Source organism: Xyrauchen texanus, chromosome 29 (genome assembly GCF_025860055.1).
Source record: "Xyrauchen texanus isolate HMW12.3.18 chromosome 29, RBS_HiC_50CHRs, whole genome shotgun sequence".
Lineage (NCBI taxonomy): Eukaryota > Metazoa > Chordata > Actinopteri > Cypriniformes > Catostomidae > Xyrauchen > Xyrauchen texanus.
The window spans coordinates 8331709-8357772 of NC_068304.1; the positions used below are offsets into that span (position 1 = coordinate 8331709).

Genomic DNA, 26064 nt, shown 5'->3' on the forward strand with positions numbered 1-26064 from the left:
AAAATGTAAATGTAATGCAATAAACATGTGCTTCAATGACATTTTGATATATTTTATTATTTGTTGTAAAATCAACCATTATTGTGGCTAACATTTGTCAATTTTAACAAACATTAATTGTGTTATTTTTAACATGTGTCTTATGTGTTATTTGATGTTATTTATTTAACTTCATGATATGTTTTAAGGATTCAACCATGTAAAACTGAAAGGTATAACACATTGAAAACAATTAGCATTTATATTAATGTAATTAACAGAGGTTTTTGCATCCAATAAGATACATAGATTGAAAATGGTGGTAATGATGTAATGTTATGAAAAAAAAAGGAAAATCCCTTGCAGTTATTTTCACTGTAAGGTGCTGAAAGCCGTTCGGTTAACTTGATGCATAGACTACAGTACAACACAATCAGTAATGACAAAGGGAAGATCCACCTGACTAGGACAAATAAAAATTTACAAAAATAAAACCACTTCTCTTTTCATAGAAATGCCTGGAAAACTACTTATAGTATTACGTGTAAGAACAAAAATACTCTATATTGACATCTCACAAGTTCTGTTGGATGCAAAGTTAAAACAACAGTCTTCTCATATTTTCATATTTATTTCCATTTTTACTGCAAGTCCTGCCCTGTAACTTATATCATTTCAGTATACTATGTGACATCAGCAGGCAATAAATTTCCTTCCTGTGGTGGGTGTGAAGAGAAAGTTAATGTTTTTACAAATGCTTTTCTCTGACTAGGGCAACTGTAGGGAGGCTCCTTTCATTACAGGCTCAGAGCTTGGATGAAGTCAGTACTTGTGTTGTGGAGTCAATCCTGTTGGCCCCATATCACAGTTCCCAAAGAACACTGTCTGTTCCCCCTTAAATCCAAATCCTTTAGATCGTTCCAAAATGCTTTTTTTCTTGGACGTTTTCATCTTCAACTCAGGAGAAATGGAAGCAAAAGACCTCTCTGCTGCATAAGGATATGACAGAGATGTTTTATTGTAGGCATTGGTGAATGTAGGATAACTCCCCTCATTTTCTCTGTCCATGGTTTCCTTTGGCTTGATCTCTGAGCAGTTATATGTGCTTTCCCAAGGCTCAGGTTTGATCGACCCTTTGCGATCTTTACTTGTAGGAAATGAATTTGTCATTTTACATATCATGTCTGGATCCTCTCCAACTTCTGCCTTGAAGTGCTTGCTCTCATGAACACCCAACAGCACTGCTGTTTTACATACCTTTGAACAATATCTGCAATTGTGCCCTTTACCTGACTTCTCTAGGTGTTTCTTCTCATGGCTTTTTTTGGTGGCAAGGTAAAGGAACCGCTGCGGGCAGTAGGAACATCTGTAACGCTTTTCTGTGCTCAGGCTGTGGGGAGTAACATCTGAGCTGAAACAGGAGCCATCCTCTGTGCAACTCTTGCAGATAAAATCAGCACTTTCCTCAACAGAGGGCCCAGCTGTGCTGGATGTGTCTTCAGGGGCACATTGTTTACCACATATTCTGCAGCATGGCTGATGGCAGCTGATGATGTGCATACTAAGGGACGTCTGGCTAGAGAAAGAGCTCTTGCAGCTGTGGCAGTGGAAAGCTTCCCTTTGGCTGCTATGTCTCAGCTCCTTCCTGACCTCATAATTCTCTGCTGAGATGTTCTCATCTGGACAGAAGTGTGTCTCTCTCAAGTCCTCGTTTGCTTCAGGTGACAAAGGCCTAGTGTAGCTTCTTACAGGTTTCATCCTTTTCCGTTTGCTTCTGAGCTTCTTACCCTTCTTTTTAGGTTTATATGAGTAATAAGGACGCCATAGTTTGTCGGTTTCGGGGTCATTTGGGTCATATGTTTTTTTTTCTGTAACAGAGGTTCTGACCTCAGCTCTTAGCCGTAAACTTGGGCTCACAACACTCTCCTCTGCAGGGCTACTTTGACCTATGCTCTCTTGCCTCCAGCTTTTCCTCTTCCTCTTCTTTGGAAACAGCTTTGAGCCTTTTATTTTACGTCGAACGATCGCCTCATTGCCAATCTTCACTGTTATTTGGCAGAGGGGGAGGACCTGGTTGTCAATCGATGGACCAGGGCATGCAGGCTTAGCAAGATAAGTTTCTGTCTTTCCACTAGGTGGTTGATCCTGTGTTATGCTCTCTGGCCTTGCTTGCAGCAGCTGATTAGCCATGTCTTCAATGGTTTGGGCAGCTGCTGACAGTTCACTCAGCCTGCTCAACCCTTCGAAGGAGCAGACAGATGGTATATTGAGGAATGGAAGAATATCTGTGCTGTTTTCTGTGTTTTTCTCGATTGAAGATGTGTCATTTCTATGTGTACCCAGAGAGGACCCTATGTTTTTCTGTATTGCTTTTGAAGAATCTTTAAATCTATAACTGAAGAGCGGTGACCCTTTGCCATCAAATCCTGGTAAGCCAGACTTTTTATTGAAATCATTAGAGAGTTGTTTCTGAGGTTGGTCCATCTCAGATGGTATCTGAAATTCAATGTTTTGGTCACACGGTTTGTCAAAGGTTATGCGAGGCATTTCTGATGCCATCATTTTTGGAGTGGCCATGAATGTCACTGGCATTGAGAATAATGATTGACCACTAACAACATCTGAATTGGGCACTGTACTGTCAAATATAGCATGGGGGGAAGAGCTGTCCAGTGGTGCATTGAAGGACTCTTCATGGCCCTCGATCCCCTCGGAGTATGTCTGACTGTAAGACTTATAACGTTTTTTTCTGAACTTCATTGGGAGAAGCCTGTAGAGCTTTATGGGGTAGACACTACCCTTGAAACCACCATTTGCTGATTTTTTGTTGACAGCCAGCTGTGGATCGATGTCGTGAAAGGACTTCTGGTGATTCTTGAGGATGTAGTAGGTCAAGAAGGTCTCCAGGCAAAAGATGCACTGGTACCGACGTTCTCCAGTATGCCAGATCTCGTGCTTTGTGCGGTATTCAGCCAGAGCAAACACTTTGTTGCAGTAGTGGCAAGGGTAGGCTCTATGCCATAAATGTACATTCTCATGCCTTTTTAGGCTGGAGAGGGTTACGTAAGCCCGTTTGCATACAGAACATTTATATGCTCTTGAAGTGCCATTCGTTTTTAAGTTCCTTTTAATCTGATCCTGAGGCATCTCGAGCGGACTAGTCAAAGTGGGGTCCAGACTTAAAGGGATGTCGAGATCTGGTTGTGTGTTATTTGGATTTGCCACACCATTAGAGACTGGGACCCTTGAAGACTCTTTATTGTTTGTCTCTAACTCAGACGGCCCTTTCAGAGATTTCACACAAACCTGCTCATGATTGCGTAATCTTTTAAGATGCATGAACTTTTTACGGCAGTACTTGCAAAACAAATGACTGACAAATCTCTTGTGTATTTGCATGTGGATGGTGAGAAGTGCATAGTCGCTAAAGGTCTCAGGGCATTGTTGGCAGCAGAAGCTGGGGGCACTGGATGTATTCTGAGGACTCAGGCATGGTGGCTCTGCATCCTCAGGGGGTGTAATGTCAGGTGGTGGTGACAAATTGAGGCTGGAATGAATCTCTGGTGCTGCATTTGAGGACAACTGGGAGGAAGAAAATGGGGTAGGAGAGGCCTTTTCAAATACAGATGTGCTGGCAAAAGTGTGCACAGTTGTAGCTGGCTCTTTTAAGAGGGGATGAATGCCCTCACCAAGTATATGCCGTTTTTTTATGGGGCCAAGTCTATGGTTAACCAAAGTCTTAGCTGGAACCACAACAGGCATGATGGTTCTGTTATCATTTCCCTGGGTAACCTCTTTGATATCATTAGATTCTTGCCCCTGGCTCACTGCATATGAGTGCTCAGACAGGGCATGGGCAGGCTCATTCTCTATGGGTGAATTGCTTGTAGCTTGGGAGCTGGAAGGAGGGTGAACTTTCTTTAGTGCATCTATAACTTTGTTGCGGTGATCCAGTGTAGAGAATGGGTTGTTTACTGCCCCAGCTTCAGTGATGGAGAAAGCATTGGTGATCCGTGGGCCCTTGGAGCAGTCTGACTCCTCAGGCTTGAGGGGTTCTTTTTTCAGACTGCATGTGTCTGCCAACTTTGACTGAATGTTTGATTTCCCTTGGCTAGCGGAGCTTTGCTGAAGGCCAGAGCTCTGCTTTTCAGAGTCCAGCAACTTTTCCAGAAAGGGAATTCCCAAACGCTTTCCAGCTGCCACCAGAGACCTGCTGTCCTCGGCACTGCTTGACTCCACTTTGGCATTGTAGATGAAGTTTAGGATATTAGCAAACACCTCAGACTTAAGGTCTGTAAGCTCCAGGACCTGGTTGGACGTGTAGATTTCAGGCATTTTGAAAGCATTACGGAAGTATCCACTTGTGGCAGCCAGAATGTTGCGGTGAGCACGAAATTTGACATCCTCCACAACGATTATTACATCACAGAAAAGGCCTTGTGAACGCTGTTCACTCAGATGACTGAGGACAGCCTGGGGGTGGGAACTGTCCATCAGGCCAAGAGTGCTAGAGTTGACCACAGTCATCTGCAGAGGGGAAAGCCAAAAAAATTTAAATAATAAATACAAAATTGGAATCTGTGTAATCTTACAAAATAGTAATATATCTGCATATTAATGGACAAATCACATCAATGGCCTGATTATATAAATATATGTCCCCTACTTGCATAAAATATTGCAAAATTTTCTTACACCAAAGAGGGAAATGAATACTGTAACTACCTGAGGTATTCAATCTATTTCATGAACGAATAACTGACCATAATAAAACAGAATAAACTGATCGGTAATTGTTTGTCATGTTAATCAATGATTATTCATTACAATTACATTTAATACTGTGACAGACAGTAAAATCACAACCACATTAATCACAGAGTGAGAATGTTTATGCACAACCACTAGATGGCAGCAGCACTCAATTAGTGAGGTTAAGCAAGCCATCCTATTCGCCCACCACTGCATGCTTACAATGCAGCAATCAAGTGATGCCAAAACGATAATATACGTGATAACCCTGTAATTAACTATTGTTTATGTTTTGTTCTTTTGCTCAGCTTGATGTAGGAGGTGCCGCCTGGCAGATTAATCCAAGAGAGTCTAGACTGAGTCCTACTGGATGACTCATCGAGCATTCTCCATTTGTCTACTTTTAGAACTAACACCTGTATTGTTGGAGATGGCTCACCTGGCAGCATGAGAATATAGTCATACTGCCTGCTGCGAATAACCCATCAGTAAAATGACGTTTCAGCGGATATTGTCAGAGCCCATTATTGACTTGTAAGGGTTTTAATGTGTGTACCGTCGTTGTATGCAAATAGACCTAAAATATATAGGGTAATTTTATATAATGTGATTTTACTGAAATCAGAGAAAAGGGTCAATCATTATCTTACATCATAGCAAAAACAAACAAAACAAAAAAAAACAGATTCATCATAAAATCTGAACTGGCTGTACAGAAATGTATCCAAATGAAGAAAATTAATGAATAGACTTCATCAGTTTAAATTGACATGGTCTGGTTATGTAGTTGCTGAAGTCATGTGGCATAAACACAAAAACAAATCATGTGTCTATCTATATTTTGATAATAAATCTGATGGTGGACTTTGGTGAGAAAAGACCTGTTTTACTTTGGTGGCTGTGCCTGTAATTAATAAACTAGGTGTAATCTTAAAAACCTAATACACTGCGACCAAATGTCATGTAGTGTGTCCATTGGAGAACATTGTCCATTATATCATAATCAAGAGCTCAAGTTTGATTCATTTGCATAAAACAAACTGCAGAGGGTGAGTAATAAGCTTTACATTAGTTGACTATAATTTAACTTATTAAAAGGCCTATTATTGACAAAGCACTGAAATTGAAATAATTTAGCAAAATAATTTCTGTCACAAGTCAGCAAGCTGATTGTCATCTAGAATTCATGACACGTCGCTTCCAAAAGTTAATGTACCCTGAAATCAACCCCATTCAGCTGAAGTACTGACAAGTGCCATCCCCATCAGACATTTTTAAAATAAATTCAAGCGTAAATATATTTCTCTCTAGTGTACTGATTGCATTCAATGGTCAGTGGGATTCTCAGGCTGCGTTTTTGCCTTAGAATTCCATTTTTACTCAACTGATGGTTAGGTTTAGGGTTGGGGTTGGGTTAGGGTGTAGAGTTAATAAAATATACATTTCTGTTGACTGTATTATATCATTTATAACTAAGAATACAACTCACTCTTGGCACCACCCTGTGGAAATTTCACCTGGAAACTTGAGCTCACACGTGCCCATACGTTTAACAAAACTTCCAGCTTCGGCCCCTGGAGACAGTGATTCGAATTTCAGTAAGCACAGACCAATTTCAGCAGCAGTACTTTCAACCTGCTGTTGGCGAATTCACAGTGTGAAAGGTCTGGATGTGGACCCTGACCTGGACCAAGACCCCGATGTGGGCATGACCTCAGGCATGAACTTAGACTCTGAGTCAAACATTAAAGAGACAAAAATGGGCATATACACAAAGATGGCACAATCAAAGGAACATATCTGGCCAGGAAAGAACATTAGCAGGAACTATGACTGAGGTAACTGATTGGTCAAGCTCTAGCATGTCATTGATGAGTCTGCTGTGCTTTTGTTGGCGACAGCTCTTTGGTAACACCAGTGCACTTTGGTTTTCTTGCTGAAAATGTTTATAGGGCACTGGGTGCAATCTTAACCCTGCTTGGCTCATGAATAAAAATGTATTCATGCTGACATTGCATTAAATTTAGTAGCCCACATGACCAAATTAATATTAATGAGCCAATCCAGTAGGGATGCATTAACACTTGGAAAGCTTGACCCTTGATGGCTGAAGATGAGTTTCTATATACTCCTCACCAGAGAGCTCCTGCAGGCATAGAGAGAGGATACTCACTGTGTTGGGTTAATTATTCACAGGTTTGGGGTTATGTAGCTTGAGCTTGAGGTCTGTCAAAGTTCTGAATCAAAATATAGTTGATATTTAAAGCAATATGGAAAACATAATTGCAAAAATTAAACATAACATGCCCTGACCTTTCTTGACTTAAAAGGATAATCAAACTCACCAAAATACCCTGGGGTTAAAACAGATATTTCAATATGCTTTTTAAAATATAACCCCTGAACTATGCACATATTATTACATTGTATAAAGTGCTTATAGTTTGGTTGTATATATCATGCCATGGTCGAAATCACGGAGATAAAATATTTCCCCATTCTGATGGTTGAATGGAATATCATCTGAAGCTCCTGACCCGTATCTGCATGATTTTATGCATTGCACTGCTGCCACCTGATTGGCTGATTAGATACTTGTATGAATAAGTAGGTGTACAGGTGTACCTAATAAAGTGGTCACTGAGTGACAGTTACAAAAGCATTTCAAAATATTTGGAAGATAAATCATGGTCACACCACATTACATTTTAAAGGCCATTTTTATGTTAATTAATGTGTACACAGCATTCCAAATGCATTTTAAGTTTGAAATTAAAAAACTTTAAAAGTCTTTTTAAATTCATTATTTGAAGAATAAAAAAGGTATTTTCTCCACATGACCCAAAGTTTATGCATTTGTCCCATTTCTTACCATATGCATCTAATCTGCCAAGCTGTTTGTATGACATCTTTTCATACAAACAATCATGTTATGATTGTCAGACAAATAATTCTTAGAGGATGGAAGTCAATTGGTGCTCCCTCATTTAAAAAAATGGTGACAGAATTGGACAGGGAGTCGGCATCACCCAATATACAGTACATAGTCTGGGACAGAATGAAATTTGAGTATCTAAAATCTCACAGATAAAATTCTGGACTTTTAACCAGAATTCTTGAATCTTAGTGCAGAACCACAGAGCATGAGCTATGACTCCATCCTCCAACTGACATCGCCAGCATGTAGGTGTGTCTTTTAAACCAAGCCTAAACAATCTAGAGGGAGTCCAATAGAAACTATGCAAAATCTTAAACTAAATAAGGCGTAACCTTGAATCCCTATACATAGATAAAAAATGTTTTTTAAATTCTTTCCCACTCCCCATCCTCAATACCAAGTTAAAATATCTTTCCCATAACCTCTTAAGAGCTGTTATCGCCCCACCACCAAGACTCTGAATCAACAAGGAATAATACACTGACGCTTTATGACCCTTTCCAAAGGCTGTGAGCACCATACACATGGTGTCTGCAGCTTTAGGGGGCTATGTACTACCACCAAAAATAGTACAAAGTAAATGGCGCAACTGTAAATACCTGAAAAATTGAGAGATAGAAATCCCAAATTGCTGTATTATATTTCAAATGATCTCAAAGTTCCTTTTTCATAAAGGTCACCAAGTGTAAGAGATCATTTATCATTCCAAATAAAACATTAAAAAACTTAGATATTCAATAAAAACTATTAAAAAAAGAAAGAGGAACTTTTAGAGGGAGAGACTGTAGAAAATAACTGAATTTGGGGATACAATTTATTTTTATAACATTGACCTTCCCAGCCATGGACAAATGTGGTAAAGCCCAACTATCCACCTCACACGAGAACCTTTTCAATAATGGGTCAAAATTAACAAACTAAATCGCTCAGATTTGCTGGAAATAAAATGCCTAAATACCAAAAGCCTTGCTTGGGCCATTGAAAGGTGCCAGATTGGAAAGCCCTGGCAGGGCAATATGCTGTCAGAGCAAAAGCTTCTGATTTAGGCCAATTCACCCAGCTTCCTGAAAATTTGGAGAAAGAATGAATAATTCTGTGGAGGCTAGGCAAAGATCTACTAATGTCGGAGTCAAATAATAATATGTCATCTGCGTAGAGTAGAAGTTTATCCACCACACCTCCTGCTACAATACCAGGAAAATCATCCTCTTTTCTTATTGCTGCTGCTAATATTTCCAGGGCAAGACAGAACAGCAAAGGGGAGAGAGGACAGCCTTGCCGGGTTCCCCTACCAAGACAAAAAAATAACAAAACGCTAACGGATGTTTATAGAGTAACTATAGTGTACCCAAACCTGTAAATTACCTAAATCTTAAAAAAATAGTCCCATTTCACCCAATCAAATGCCTTCTCGGCATCAAGTGACATGGCAGCAATTAGGGTCTGATAATTCGCTACTGACTACTATGGGTGTAACAATCAATTGATCTGGATCGATGCATCGATCCAATAATTAGTGATCGATACAACACATAGATATCGATATAGAATTGTTTTTAAGATGTACTTTAATTTTAATTCTCTCTTGTCAGCCACGTCCATATGTTTTTCCGTTTTTCTGTCAGGCGATGAAGCAACCATATTACATTTATTTGACTTTATGAGCGTTTGCCAAGGAGGAGGGTGTGGCCGGGCCATGATGGAGCATGGCCGGTGCTGAATGAGCTGATCAGCAGGATAGCAAGCTATCACGGCCTGGCCACGCCCTCCTCCTCATCACACTGCACTAAATATGCTTTTCTTGAGGGACACGGGTGTGTCTTTGAAGCCAAATGGTGTTCTGCTATCCGTGTGGCTTGCGCACAAGTCAACCAGGCTTCCCGCGAAATGCGAGCTCCATTGACAGGATCTGTGCGGGTGCATCAACTTTGCACTCCTTAAAATGTGAGCTCTCATGACAAATGCAGAGCAGCTCACATGCACGATTAATTTGGGCTACCATCAATATCATTGCGACACATTTGAATTTTACATGAGAATTTGCTATTTTAAAGTACCATGGAGAAGTTCAACCATGTGAAACATCTTGACAACGCCGACATTTTAAACAGCACTAACGAGGGAAAGAGAAACACCTGCTCATCTCCAGCATCAGTTATAAGACTTTACACATCTACACATCAACACCCTTATCCCAGTTAACTGTAACATTACAACTGTGGAAGTTATAGCATGGTTAGTTGGAAACAAGTCATGGGTATGTAAGTATTTTGAATTGGACTAAACTGAAATATTTGCTGTCATCAAGCGAGTGATGATCACTTGTGTGTGATTTATTTTTTATATTATTTATCTGTATAATTGTTTTCAACATCTGAAGTACCTTATTTTGTTGTGGATGTTCCAATGTGTATACAGAGAGCTGAATAAAAGAATCAAATTATATTTTGGTTGCATTTGAGGGAAAACATTTTTAATTGATTGTGTAAAATAGGCACATATTGGAATATCGATCGCAGGCCCCTGAATCGAATCGTATAGCGGCAGGCTTCGAAGTATCAGCAAATATAGGATCGCAGGCCAAGAGAATCAATTCAAGATCGTATTGTGATGAAACATCCGATTTACACCCAAACTGACCACATAATATTTATAAAACATCTAATATTATCAGAAGAACTATGACCATGAATAAACTCCACTTGATCTATATGAATAAGAGTAATTACACTGCTTAATCGATTAGCAAGAGTTTTAGACAATATATTTTTAGTCTAAACATTTACATTAATTTGGGTCTTTTTCTTTTTTAAGCATGAGACTGTGTCATGGTTGGTGGCAGTTCACCTTTCTTTAATGACTCTATGTAAACTTTTAATATAAGTGGAACCAGATCTGTGACATAAGAAGTAATATCTAAGTAAAGAAAGTCTAATGGGTCTATGAAGTTGCTATTATCCTTATTGTTAGATGAAAACGTGGAACTATAAAGATCAATATTACATTATTTAAAGGCCTTATGAATATCTGTGGCAGAGGTAAATACTGTATATTGCCTCCAGAAGATTTCACTGAAGGAATGGTGTAAAAAAAACCTCTGTTTTATGTATCTGGCAAGGGGTTTCCCTGTCTTGTCTCCCGGCTCAAATTATGTCTGTCTTGCCCTGTGACAAAATAGTATTGTACCTATATTTTAGCTGCATCAACTCTCTAAGACCACTGGATGACATTTGGCACTTCAGCTCTGTTTCAGCAATTTTAATACTCTTTTCCAATGCCATGAACTCCTGTGCTTTGATCTTTTTAATGAATGAGGCATATTGTATGATCTGCACCCTAAGAACTGCCTTAAGTACCTCCCATACCACATAATCATTAACTTAAATTGATGAAAGCATGGGTTCAAGATGGAGTTCACCAAAATTACCTTCCATAAGCTTCCAACCGGACTGCGATGCTCCTCGCTGAACGAAAACTATATCAACTTGGTCAAAGGGTGGACAGCACTCTTAAACTACAAAGAAAATGAATGAACCACTAACAAAAGCCTTCATCGGCCAAAATCAAAGGACAATGCATCTACGTGTATTTACGGGATGACTTCAAGGACTTTAACAGAAAAAATTAAAGTTAATATAAAATAATTTTGTTTAATCATTGACCCACAACACTGTGGAGAGCGGGGCAGGCCAAGCGCCGACTGTGCAGAGCGAGGCCGGGTTGGATACCTGCAGCGGATTATCTCACCCAGCTGTGGCTGATTACATTGTTAATGGGCAAGTGATAAAGCTGCAGTCAGGAAGAGACACAGGGACAGAGAGACACAGGGACAGAGAGACACAGGGACAGAGAGACACAACTAAGCTGTTTATATGTAGTGAAGCTCAAAAGCAAATAGAGTTTATGTGTAGTGTTGAACTGAAAAGCCAACAGAGTTTATGTGTAGTGAAGCTGAAAAGAAAACAGAGAGTATGTGTAGAGAGGTCCTGAGGCTGAGTTGGGCGATGGGGGTATGTGGAGAATGAGGTGGGCCAAGCGGTGACTTTGCGGAGTGAGGCCGGGTTGGACACCTACAGCGGATTATCTCGCCCAGTGGTAACGGGCAAGAGATAAAGCCATGGCGAGAGCTGCAGTCGGGGAGAGACACAGGGAGAGAGAGAGACACAATGAAGCTGTTTATGTGCAGAGTTGAGCTGAAAATCCAATAGAGTTTATGTGTAGTGTTGAGCTGAAAAGCCAACAGAGAGTATGTGTAGTGAAGCTGAAAAGAAAACCTTTTGTGTACTGCTGAAAAGCGGCCTAATTTTGTGCAACTGAAAAGTGCAACAATAAATGTCTATGTGTTTGTCAAGGCGGCTCTAGCGTCCTCCTTTCCAAGAACTTCCTTACAAACACTTACTTAGTTTACTGATTTTAATCACTTATAGTTCTAAACATAAAATACTAATATTGCCATAATATTCATTCATTTCAGTTATAGCATAATTTAATGTACAGCTGCTTTGAAACAACGCCTGTTGTGAAAAGCACTATACAAATGAATTTGACTTGACTTCTGTCTTTAACATTTGTTGAAATGCTGGGTCCTGCAAAAGTGATGTATTAAAGCAGCATTTATATTATTTTCTTTTCTCTATATGCAGCAACATCTCTAAACACACCAAAGCATGATCTGAAACTAAAATGTTCCCAATTGAGCAGTCAGTGGCAAATGGAATTGACTTAGATATCTATATAAAAAAAACTATTCTAGAGTAAATCTTATGAACTGATGAAAAAAATGTGTAGTCCCTCCCAGATGGATTCAGAAGTCTCCAAATGTCTGTAAGCCCATGATTTGTTCACATCCTCTGTAGTGTGGCAGCGGCACTTTTGAACAATGTACCATCAAAGTATCTTAAGTAGACCTACCGTGTGAATGTATTAAAAAACATTCTTGTTTTTGACTGTCTCTTTTGTTTCTTTCTCATTAGCACATCTTTCTGTCTCTCAAGATTCCTTCTCTCAAGCTTTCTTGTCTTCCCAAGGGTCTTTATTTCTCTTTGTGTGATGGTGATGTCCAAATTACATTCTACTTAAATGGGTGATTGTAGTGTCATTTTAGTTATTGTCATGCTCCAGACTAAAAATGTACTTGGCGGCCACTAGCTCAAAAAACTGAAACTTTGATGCATGAAATAATATTTGTAGTCGCCAAATACTCTGTTGAAAATGTCTAGTCACCATTATATGTTGTGATTTCGATGCTGGTGTCGCCACCAGGCTTCTTAACTAGCTAAACTAGCAAGACTTTCTTGCTTTTGTCCTGGTAATCACCATGGCTATGCTAGTCCCTATCCAGACATGTACCAATCCGGCATAAACCAGCCTGGGCTGCATTTCCCAAATGCATCGTAAGCCTAAGTAGATTGTAGAAATCATTGGCAGCAGTGGTCTCTACGATCAACTTAAGCTTGCGATAATTTTGGGAAATGCAGCCCTGGTCTTTTCAACAGGTAACAGATAGTTGTTGCATCGATCGTGCTAACATTACGTTTTCTGGATGGATTTTTAGGATCCATTCCAGTGGTTTCAGTTCCCCAGGGAGACATATGAAGCTCTTTAAAAAAGTCAAATGTTACCTTTGTTATCAGATCAGTTAACAGTTAAATCTTAAACCAGCTGGTCCAGCTGGCAGAGTTAGCTGGGGACCATGTGCAGTAGACTGGCTGTGCACTTTAACAAACACACATTGCACAAAGGTTTTAGTTTTTTTCACCAATATTACACTAATGCATTGATGGGTTTGGGAGGTGTGCAAAACTTTATGTGCTTTTGCTGAAAGGTTATTTTCTTTGAATAGAGCCACCATTTTGAAACCACAACGCAAGGCATCAAGTAAAATGGCTGTTAGTGAATGTTGTATCTAACAGTGTTCGATCACCTTTGGACATGCAATTCTGATTATTTTTAGAGTATAGATGAGTATGCAGGTGAATGAATCTTTAAAATAACTGATCTAGCAAGGCTGTTCATGCAGCATGATGACAAAATGACAAACTAGTTCAGAGGAACGTTTTCTCAGGCTGATCTGTGGTCGCTCTGATGTTACTCACAACGAGAAAGGAAACAACACAACCATGCAGAAGGCATCCACCACATATAATTTGCCTTTGATCAACGCCAAAACACCATGAGACAGTGTTCTTGCTCAGCCAGTACCTTTAGTCTTAATTCTGAATTTAAACGAAAACTGAAAACAGTTTGGATGGAAATACATGCCAGATTCAAAGTTACGTCGGAGCTAAGAGTCTATTTTAATCTGCACTGTTTGTGTGTGCATGCACTAGCGGGAGAGGCAGACCTCTCATAATCGCTGGGGAAACATCCGCCTGTTCCCTGTCTGACAGGCCTCCGTTGTCACGGCAACATGCTGTGGCGCAGCTCTTACTGGGATTTGGATGAATGGCGAATGAGCAGGCAGTCGTGTTTTCTGTCTGGAGAAAAACAGATCTTATGGAATGAGACATGGTGGAAAGCCTGGGTAGCATTTAGATGGAGCGGTGGACGATCAGGGATTGGTGTGTGTATATATATGTGTGTGTTTAGTGGAGTAGTATGCAGTCAAAATCACAGCCCCTACCCAAAGAAGGAGCCGGATGGCGAAGCTCATTTGAGTTAAAGGGCCCATTCACATTAAAAAACAATTAAAAGCTAATAATAATAAAAAAAATTATTCACCATTTGTTATTTTGCCTGTTGATTTTCTGTTAACATTTTTATACGTTTTAATTTCATGCAAGTGTAAAATCACATTTGCCTTCCTTGGATGTATCTTCCTGCCACGCCCTGATTTAAACATCCCTTAACATACCGAATGGTGAGCGAAACAGCGGAAAAATGTAAATCCCCCACCATTTTTCTAATAAAACAAAAGATGCAACTGCTTACGAGTACAAAATGTCCAGTCAAACAATGAGCGAAAACATTATCTTTCAATATTACAGATAAAACCACATCAGTCTTCATGCGCCGTCCAGCAAAAATGCGCTCGACTTTGTCTGATTGAAACTGGAGGCAAAAGCATGCTGAACGTACCTTTATTTCAGTTAATCAGAGAAAATGCTTCAATGCACGGAGAGTGGAAAACATCTCATTTTCCTCTACGGTTCCTGCAGTCCACTGGAAAAAGATGTTTAGTTTGCAGGCGAAAGAGTTTTTTTTTTTTTTTATTCAACTCATCACTTGCTGCTCACTGCTGCGATCACAGCCTCTCCTGTAAGTCTATCCTGCTTGCTCTCTCACAGTCTCTCTCTCTCTCTCTCTCTCTCTCTTTTTGGTTCACCCTAGTCCCCTTGCCCTCTCTGCATGAGACGCCCAGTCCAGAGGTGGCAGGGGGCATCAGTCTGCTCCAATGCACCATGCTATATGTCTCATTGGTTCCGAAACGCTTGCTAGATGGCCACCAGAGTCTCTTCGCTCACTGTTAAGTTTGTAAATTGTCGGACAGGATAGCTCCACTGCAGCCTGTGTATTATTAGCTGTGGAAAAAGATGTGGAATGCTAGCATGGAACTGCAACTTCATAATCTACTGTAAAAGAACAGCATTCGCATACAGTGTGAAGCATTTGCAACAACGTAACCACCAGTGTCTGAATATAAACACCAGGCACTGGACAGGTTTTGATATTTTCCATCACGTAGAATAAATAATATCTGTCTGGGTGTTCAAATCCCTCAAAAAAAAAAAAATTGCGAGCAGCTATGAATTTAAATTCACAGCCACACATGCACATATTTGATGCCTGTCCCTCGCCCACCTCATGCTATTTCTCCACAACGCATGGAAACGGCTGTTCTCGGGTTTGGTGCATGTTTATGCAGATCTGAGTGCGGATGTTCGCTGTTATGGCTGAAGATGTACTGGTACCACTGCAGTGACTTTTTTATGCGTGTATGTTTGTAGCGGTGGGTGTGCATGTTTGAGATTAAAAGAGTGAGAGGGAGAGAGACCGCAGAGTCTGCTTCTCAACCGCTCATCTCATGCTATCAAACAGAAAGAGGAGTGCATGAGCAAGCAGAAAAGGAAATGGTGACTTGAGAGAACGACTGAAAGAGGGAGGGGTGGATACAAGGAGGGGAAGAGAACATGGCAAAAGGGAAGAGAGGGGTTGCAGCGAAAGGTTAGGGTGAAGAAGAAAGAGAGAGAGAGTGCGAAAGAGCGCTGGAGAGAAAACAAGAGCTCACGAGGAAGAGGAAATGTGGAGGAGGACTGAAGGTTCACCTTCAACATGGCTGCTGACTGATGCAAAAGGATGCGGCTGTGCTGCGGAGAGCGCGAGATGGGAGATTGGAGCGAGAGGGAAGGGAATGTGAAAAAGGAAAAAAGAGGAGGAGCTTATTCACTTTCCAACTGCAGGTTATTATAATTCACAAACCAAAAAGGGGTTGACGTTATTCAAAATGAGGACAGCACCTAAACACTATAAGATATCTATCCCTTTTGTTGTTGTTCTGTTCATCATTTTTGCATAATATCATTGTTTCATTTTTCACTTATAAGACATTTTTTAAAATTTTACATTTTATGGGGTGTGGTATTAAAATAAAACTTAAAACTGGGGTACATAAGTCTGGCAAAATGGCTCTAATTTACATTTTTCATTGTAAATGTTTTAATCAGCATAACAAATTAAGAGTTTCATTTGAATACTAAAACGTTTAAATTGCAATAATTTCAGAATTTAGTATTTGGTATGTCCCAATTTGCTTAAATGCTACGGATGCCATTACCAAGTACTATCAAAGACAATACTGCAGGGGATTTATTTGATTTTTGATTTTTTTTTTGTGAATTCTTGGGACAAAATGGGTCATTTTAAATATTGTTTTTAAAAGCCTTGTTTTGATATTTATAGGCCTAAACAGAAAAGGAACACTTTGCAATAAGATCCTGTTCATTAACAATAGTAAAAGTAATGAATTAGGTATCACGAACTACAATGAACAACATTTTACATCTGCGTAAATTGATCTTGGTTATTGGTCATTTATATATATATATAAAAAAAATACAATTGTGTTTCTGTTCGTTTAAAATGCGTTATAATAATGTTAACTAATAACAAATGTTAATTTAAAATTATATTTATAAGTTATAATTGATAACTTTTAATTTGATCAATTTATTAATAAATGCTGTAATTAACAATAAATTTACAGCATGCTGTAAAAGTAATACATGTTTTAACTATTGTATTAACTATATTAACAAATACAACCTGGTTGGTAACTGCGGAAAATTACTAGTTTTGTTTCTCATTTATTAACAACAATTGTAGAACATTTTCAACGTTTTAACAACTTTCATTTATTGAGCAGCGTGACTGCTTGTCAGTGTCTTTCAGCATTTCTGCATGTTAAGATGAGCAGAAGACATTCCTATCCTACACAACTATTTGCTAATATAAATTGTTGTTGTTTCCAAGCTTATAATATGCAAAAATGTTCATGGTAACTAAATAATAAAATCCCTAGTTAAAAAAACAGCAACTATAGAATCTTCTCGATACAGCATCAATATCAGAATTATCAATACTTCAATCGATCCGTCCATCCCTCCCTATTAAATGACATCTTGCATTTGAACTTTTGTTTGTACTTAACCTTTTGATCGCTGTTTTCCAACATGATATGAGAATATTCCAAACAGCATCTTGTGTGCTTCAATTGAAACATGGAAATCAGATTTTTAAAATGTATTTTTCATGTTACACCACAACTATGTATTAGTTTATAAGATATTACAACTTTTCGTATACAAAATTTCCAAATGGAAAAAAACTATTTAAAAAAAATTATATATATATATATGACCCACTATAGATCTTCAGCTTAAAGCTCTTTTTTTATATTTTATTTCAAATATGTTCAAGAACTATTGGTCAAATCAGTCAAATAAGCTCTTGTGAGTGAGTGTAGCAGACCTGCTATTAAACTTGGTGAAGTGTCTCTTTAAACCTTGCAGACGACTGCTACCTTGAGTTCACAGTGTGGCGAGTGAACCTAATGCCCCGATACCAGCAGTTATTTCTGGAAACAAGGCTGAGTGCTTATCACCTGTGTGCCATGAAGACAAGCTGCCACAACAATGGCTGCATTCACTTGTGTTCAGCTCTTATGAGTGAATTACTGACGTTGATATAAAATCCCAAGACAGGACTGATTACTGACCTCTCAAGATTACAGCCTCTCACTGTTTCCTGATGCTTAGTTTGAAATTGCCTTTTAAAATATCAGATTTTCAAATTCTAATTTGATTGACTATGTGAAAATGTAGGAAATGTATGAAGATTAGGGCTGCAACTAATGATTATTTTGATAATCGATTAATCTAATGATTATTAGAAGGATTATTCAACTATTCTGCGATTATTGAACGATTAATCATTAGCTCTTATCCCATTATTCAGCTTGAGTCCTGACTTAAAAGGTTGTATTAAAAGTGCTTACTAACAAAGAGTAAAAAAAATCATCTTTTAATAATACCTCTAAATGACATTCACTGAATAAAAGGTAAAAGTTTAATTAACTTGTTATCAAGTGTTTTTATCTTGATTTCCATTTACAATAGTCTAAAAATCCTTAAAACAAGATACATTTACTTGAGAAGCAACATATAAGATATTTAGACTTGCTTTAAGAGAATGTATCTTAAATATAAGTGTATTAAGAGTATTTTTTCACTTGGTTATATTTCTGCGAGTGCAGTAAAGACAAAACATATTTATATTCCACATTCTCAATAAAAAAATAAACTTACTGTATAGCTGCTAAAGTAAATGTATGTTGTTATAAAGGAGTTTTAGATATTTATATTGGAAAAAAAGCAAAAACTAGAACAAATCAAATACGTGTTTTGTTGCAGTGTATAATGGGGTGAAGACTTCCTCTCTCATCTTTCTGTTCACTTCAATCCATCTTTAACTCACAAAAAAAAAAACTCTCTTATTAATAAAGCGGAGTATTGCAAATTTTCTTCACGATATCAAATGTATAGTGACACATATATTATGATTCAATAAGTCGTGAGCCATTACGTTATAATCTAGCTGCAGCAAGCACGCATGCTCGAGGGACGAGCGTCCCCGCGACAGAGTGTGTCTCAACCGGGTGCAATTTCAATCTCTCCCCCTCAGATCAGGACATTCGCACAACTCATAGAAGAGGCACTGACCACACAGAGAAATGCCAGTTTCAGAGTTTGTAGTTATTTACATGATCTGATTTCTTATTATTTGAACTTTAATAAAGCTATAACCAGGGCTGGACTGGGAAGAGAAATCGCCATTTTACATAGCAACTGGCCCAAATGTTCGCTGTCCTTTTCTGCATATCACGGCAACGTTTTGTGATCCGTTTTGCATTACGTGGTGGCTAATTTGAGCTTATCGCGGCCCATTTGGCCTGTTTCGCGGCCGACCCACGGGATCGACTCATTGTCCCGATGACCATTCCGCCACTGATCGGCACCTAAGTGTTTCGGCCCACCGGGAAAATGCCAGATATGCCAGATTACCAGTCCAGCCCTGGCTATAACGCATTAAATATAACTGCATTAAAGATGTAACGCCGGGGTGTTTCCTTTAAAGATGCTCGATACGCATGTTTTGCTTAAGAATATGCTTCTGTATTTACTTATTTAGTATTTTTGCATTATAATTCCCTCATACTCCTCTACATAAGCTGAAGCTGTTTGGAAAGTTTAGAGTGCATCTGGACTGTGAGCGTTTTTTTTTCTCTCCTCAGTCATGTGCAAGCTACAGTGCTGCTCTCTCATGCCATCATTAGATTTTTATGTGATCTAATGTTACGTTAAATGAGATGAAATGACTATTCGACAACAAAAAATGTTGGCCAAATTTTTGATTGTCGACGCTTGTCGATAATGTCGACTAATTGTTTCAGCCCTAATAAAGGTGTGTTTGCACAAAATAGACAGAATGCAGTTCCCTCCTTCTATCACCATATGGAACAAGCGCAATTGAAATCATGTGATCCACATCTTGTACGCAAAGACCCAATGCACTGACTAGTCAACCAGACACTGCAATCCCTAATACAAATTTTACAAATATAACATGTGACTGACTACTTGAGAAGCAAATTTCTGGGTTCCTAGAATGAGGCTTGCTGAATGACTCCAGCCAGGTCTCCTAAGCAACCAAATTGGCCCGGTTGCTAGGGAGTGTAGAGTCACCCCCTTGTGGTCGCTGTAATGTGGCTCGTTCTCAGTATAGCGCGTGGTGAGTTGTGTGTGGATACCGCGGTGGATGGCGTGAAGCCTCCACACACGCTATGTCCCTGTGGCAACGCGCTCAACAAGCCATGTGATGGGTTGACGGTTTCAGACGCAGAGGCAGCTGGGATTCGTCCTCCGCCAACCGGATTGAGGCGAGTCACTACGCCACCACAAGGACTTAAAAGCACAAAACTAATTTGGACATTTCACCTTGAAACTGCTGTGATATGTGTGTTGAACCACACAACTATGTTGTTATCGTTTGCACTTTTTATTGCTAACTGTAATGTTACACATTACTACTGTAAGTGTTGTTGTGTTTCTTATGTGCAGACAACGCTGCAAGGCAAATTCTGATGCATTATTGCAATGCTGAATAAAGTGATTCAAACTCTAATTCTGATTCTGAATTTAATTTTACAAAGATGTTGCCACAGTCATGTAACTTTCATGAGATCAGGCTGATTTGGAAAAGCAAAATTACTTCAGCCACTGCAACCATTGCTATCATGTCATGCTCCAGTGCTATCATGCTATCAGTCTGTGCTTACTGAAATGCAAAACACTGCCCCCAGTGGCCAAGGCGGTAAGTGTGTTGAACATATGGGCACGTGTGAGCTCCATTTTCCGGGTTTTGTTTTTTTAGCTGTACAGGCTGTAATACAGTAAAGAGGAATGCATATTTGGTTACTTTCTGGTTTCAACATGGTATTAAAACCCGGGTCTTCTACGCTGCTGACACAATACACTCCCGGTCAGCCACAAGGGAAGGCAAACATCCTGGAGCTAATGCAAAAATATTTGATGAGAGATGGCGCTTGTCATTGAGTTGCCATAATGAGTCCAATTCCAGGGTACATGCCGACTTCCTGTGTGATCATGTTGCAAGCCCCGAGGCTTATGTTTTCAATAAATAACAAATAATACATTGTATTCTTTGTATATAGCCAAGTGATCATTGTGTGACATTTAGTTCCTCAATTTCATCATTCGTTTTTTTAGTTTGCACATTCGCAGGTCAGAGTTCACTAATCTTGAACTTTCATAGACAAGCTTGCGTTGAGCTTGTGTGTCATCCTCCCACATTTGATGAAAGTTAATGGAGCATGAGGTCTTATGTGACCGCACCTTTAAACTTGCTATAAGCAAGCCAGCATGATAATATTATTGAGGGTAACTGCCCATGTGACTCATTGGGCGGCAAATGTTACTAGCTAATAATTCTTTCCTGTGACAAAAAATGTCTTTTTTTTGTGTAAATGTGTAAATCTTAAAAAATGCTTAAATATTGTTCAGTGTAATGTGTAATATATGTATAGTTTATAATGACCTTTGTTTATTTAATGATAATGCTGTTCTGATGGATTCTGGTAGGTGTGTCTGTGTTTTTTCCCATCCTTGCTCTTTATCTTTTTAAAGGTGGTAATATTTCTGGAGGTTACTTTACACGTCTCCATGTATGTTGGCATATTTACATTTAGCGGTTTAATGATGAAAGAACTGGACCATAATTGTAAAAGATTCATTGCGATTCCAGATGAGGGCACTTCCTGTTAATGCTGCCTTTGTGCTTTTGAGCAAGACAATTAACACTAGTGTGCTTTAGAGCTTGTCTTGTGAACTAGCCTACGTTATGTTATGTGTTGGATTGTCTTGTAAATGTGATTCATATCACAAAAGGGTGAAGTTTGGGACTGAATGTTCCCTTACAGATCACCTCTTTTCAAGTGCATCTCCCCTGAAGAAGAGCATTTGCAATGAATTCTTAAACAATGCAAAGTACTGCCTCTAAATTACCCCGCAGTGCTAGCCACAGCACAGTCATTAATGAGTCATAAGAAGAATGCAGCGAACGCTCTGTGCCAACAGTTAGCGGACAATTGCTGCATGGCTGAAGTACTTTTGTTCTTTGCCACTCTTTGCCGTGGCCAAACAACCCTGCTTCTCCCTTAAAATATCAAAGATGCTAGCAGACATATCTAAGCTAAGAGGCCTTGTCAAAGTGAGGCCTCTGTTATGTAAAACCATGCTAATGGTATTTTTGTGCTGCTCATCGTATGAATAATCCACTTAAGGCCAGTTTGGCCTTAAGTTTAAAGTAAAAACAAACTGAACACTGACAAATTGCTCTGACGATCAGGATGAGGCCTAGGTCAATAAGTGGGCTGCTGTGTTTTGTATTAAATGATAGAACGAAACTTTGCTGCTCATGAAACCAAATTCTAAGCAGTGAATTATTCAGATCAAATGTGAATACATGACAGATAAGCAAATGAAAATGACAGTCCAAACATCATATTAGTCATACGATGACATAATTTTTGTCTGGCTGGAGCAGAAGGAAGAAGGTACAGTTTAACATTTCCTGCAAACAGCAATAGTACTTAAGAGTACATTAGACTAAGATAAAAATCACTTTACCAACCTGCCGTTTGTTCATACTGCTCTTCATAATCGAGATCGTCTTTTCTCCTGTGCCTGTCAGTGCGATTAAATGTGCATCGGTGCGTGGAAATACAGTGATGCGCCCCCTGGCGTCCATAATGAAGAATTCAAAATGTGGCCCAGGCCAATTCACACCTACAATTTATAATATACATTTTAGCTTACGATGGGGTTCACAGTTGCGAGTCCCTGTTTGATAATGATTCTATTTTGGAATATTCTCATTTAAAACATTTTGTTTGTATTAGACATTACGTATATCATCAGTATATCAATACACGTTTTTAATCAAAACAATTCACATGAATTTGAGTTTTTAGTCTTTGGTATGTCCTCCTTTTGCTTTATTGCTAAATAATTTTCCCACCCAAAATCATTCAACGTTTACATCTAGGTTTAAATTTGATGGCAACCCTTTACATTAAATTTGTGTCCTTTAAGATGACTACATTAGTTAACACGAACTAACAATTAACAATACTTTTTCAGCACTTATTAATCTTGGTTATTCATTTCTACACTAATACATTTTTTAAATTAGGCTAAAATGTGTATATGTTAAAATTAGTTAATACATTATTAACAAACATGAGCTGATTATGAATATTAATGGTTAAGATCCTCAAAAAAGTAATCCACTAGAAATTACTAATTACTTCCCAAAAATATCTGAATTTAACTAAATTAAAAATGAATCACATTACTAATTATATTACTTTATGTTACTTTATAAACCTTTTCATGCAATTTTTTTTTGTTTTTCCACTAGAGGTATTTTTTTCATATTCATTTTCTCACGCAAGTCATACACAGCATAATGACATAATGTACATATGAACATAATTCACGTCTTAATTGTATTATTCTACATCAATAAAATTATTATAGAAACATGCGTAACCCAAGTAATGTACTTAAACGTAATTAACTTTATTAACTAACTAATTGAAAGTCAGTAACTGTAATCTGATTATAATCTTTTGAAATGTAACATGTCAGACAAATTTTGTATTTAAAAAAGTAGTTAGACTACACAAACAAATGACTTTGTAATCAGATTACACCCAAAACTGATCATCAGTAATTAGATCATTTACTCACCCTCATGTCATCCCAGATGTGTATGACTTTTTTTCTTCTGTAGAACACAAATAAAGATTTTTAGAAGAATATTTCAGCTCTGTAGGTCCTCACAATGGAAGTGAACGGTGGCCAAATATTTGAAGCTCCAAAAAGCACAAAAAGATAGCATAAAAGTACTCCATAAGACTCCAGTGGTAAAATCCATGTCTTCAGAAGTGATCCAATCTTTTTTGGTGAGAATAGAACAAAATATAACTCCCTTTTTACTATAAATATCCACTTTAACGTTCACATTCTTCTTCTTTTGTTTTTGCCGACCCGCATTCTTCATGCATATCACCACCTACTGGGCAGAGAGGAGAATTTATAGTAAAAATTGGCTTAAATATTGATCGGTTTCTCACCCACACCTATCATATCACTTCAGATTAACCACAGTATTCATATTAATTACTTTTATGCAGTCTTTATGTGATTTTTGGAGCTTCAAAGATTTGGTCACCATTCACTTGCATTGTAAGGACGTACAGAGCTGAAATATTCTTCTAAAAATCTTTATTTGTGTTCTACAGAAGAAAAAAAGTCATACACATCTGGTATGGATGAGTGTGAGTAAATACATTTTCATTTTTGGGTGAACTATTCCTTTAATAAATGCTATCGTTCATTGTTAGTTGATGATACCTACTAGATTTACTCATGTTAATGAGTAGAAACTCACTGTAAAGTGCTCCCAATTTGATATTTGATTTTGAATCTCAAATTTTCAGTGTGGTCTCAGACATTTTAACCTCACTTAGCGTTTTTAAATATTTTGACAGTATTTCATTGTGTGGAGAATTGGGTAAGTTACTGAAAAATTTTAATCCACAACAAACTATTTAATAATTCTTTAAAATTGTAATTATTTGAAAAATTTAAATAACTTTAATGATTACTTCATGGAAAAATAAAATCCCATTACTAAATCCTATTTTCTAAAAAAATATAAACTTTACAGAAAGGTTTTAGTTTTTCGATTACAAGAATTTACTTTAAAAAGTAACACGTTACACAATTTTTTTTACTTAAAAGTAATTACATTACAGAAACGAATAACTTTGTAATTAGATTACACCCAACACTGATCATGTGGCTATATGGTTATAAGTTGAATAATAAATGATGACTGAATTTTCAGGTTTGGGTGAACTAACCCTTTAAAGTTGATAGGTTACTCATTTAGTAATAGCTGCCTTCATTGGAACATAATCAATAGAAATACACACAAGAAAACTGATGCCACTTTTGTAAATGACTGGCTCCGGAAAGTCCATCTGTGTCTATTTCCACAGTATAGCCCAAAACAAGCTTGCACACACACTCATCTAACTCCTGACCACTTGATCGCTCACTATTTCAACAGCGGAAAACTTAGCACACTTTAACGCCACTTTGTTTTAGTCAGCATTAGTGAACAACAGATCTCTCTGTATGATTAGTAGAGTGAGTCAAGTGAGGTCACCCCTCCCTCGCTCCCTTCTGTTATATACCTGATCTAGTCCTCCTCATCCACATGGGAGCAGTTGTAGATGTAAACAGTCTGGACCAGGGTGAGATCAGTCTGTTCTGCCATGGTTGAGAAGAGAGAAAGAGATAGAGAGAGAATAACAGTCAGCTGCACTGTTTCTCCTTCAGGACCTGATCAGCTGCTTTCTCTGGGCAGGACTTCCTTTGTGACGCTCTTGTGTTTTTAAGTGTCAGGGCCCACTAAAGCAGCGCAGCGCCTCTCTCTGTTACTCTTTCAGCCTAGCAATACTTACCAGGCCTCTGTAACTGCTGCGCCATGATCCAGAGAGCGAGAGAGAGAGAGAGAGAGAGATAGATTGGGAGGGAGGGGTTGAAAAAGGGAGGGTGAAGCAACACTGCTGATTTTTAACGGTTACAATCTCTGGAAAATGTTGATATAACTCTGTCCGGGCCCGAGTAAGACTCTCTCTCTCCTGCTTCCTGTCTTTTAATCTTTGCCATTCTGTCATTAGTGGCAAACATCACTTTTACGATTGCTCATAATCAAGAGTTAGGGATTTTAACAAACCCCTGTCACAAACCCTTATGACATTTAAGCATGTGCAAGACATGTATTATAGTAACTAGAATTCAATTTTCACTAGATAAATTGCAATTTCTTGAGATCAGCACTGGAATTATTACTAGAGCAAATGGTCATTTTTTATATCAGTAATTACGTTTGCACTACTTAAAGAAATAGTTCACCCAAAAATGAAAATTCTCCCATCATTTACTCACCCTCATGTCATCCCAGATGTGTTTGACTATCTTTCTTCTGCAGATCACAAATGAAGATTTTTAGAAGAATATTTCAGCTCTGTAGGTCCATACAATGCAAGTGAATGGTGCCCAGAACTTTGAAGCTACAAAAATCACATAAAAGCAGCACAAAAGTAATGCATATGACTGTTTTCAGAAGTGATATGGCAGGTTTGGGTAATAAATAGTTCAATACTTAAGACCTTTTTTCCTATAAATTCTCTTTCCTGCCAATTAGATGCCGATATCACGAAGAACGTGAATTGCCAATACAAA

At 38.4% G+C, this 26064-nt stretch overlaps 1 protein-coding gene across 1 annotated transcript; it reads right to left on the reverse strand.

Annotated features, from left to right (window-relative positions):
* Positions 1 to 46: 46 nt before the first annotated feature.
* On the reverse strand, positions 47 to 25170 carry LOC127622627 (zinc finger and BTB domain-containing protein 38-like). Its single transcript, XM_052096638.1, is given in 4 exon segments — positions 47 to 875; positions 877 to 4506; positions 22376 to 22530; positions 25011 to 25170. Coding segments are annotated over 4 exon segments (3864 nt in total). The 5' UTR covers positions 25036 to 25170; the 3' UTR covers positions 47 to 821.
* Positions 25171 to 26064: the final 894 nt, after the last annotated feature.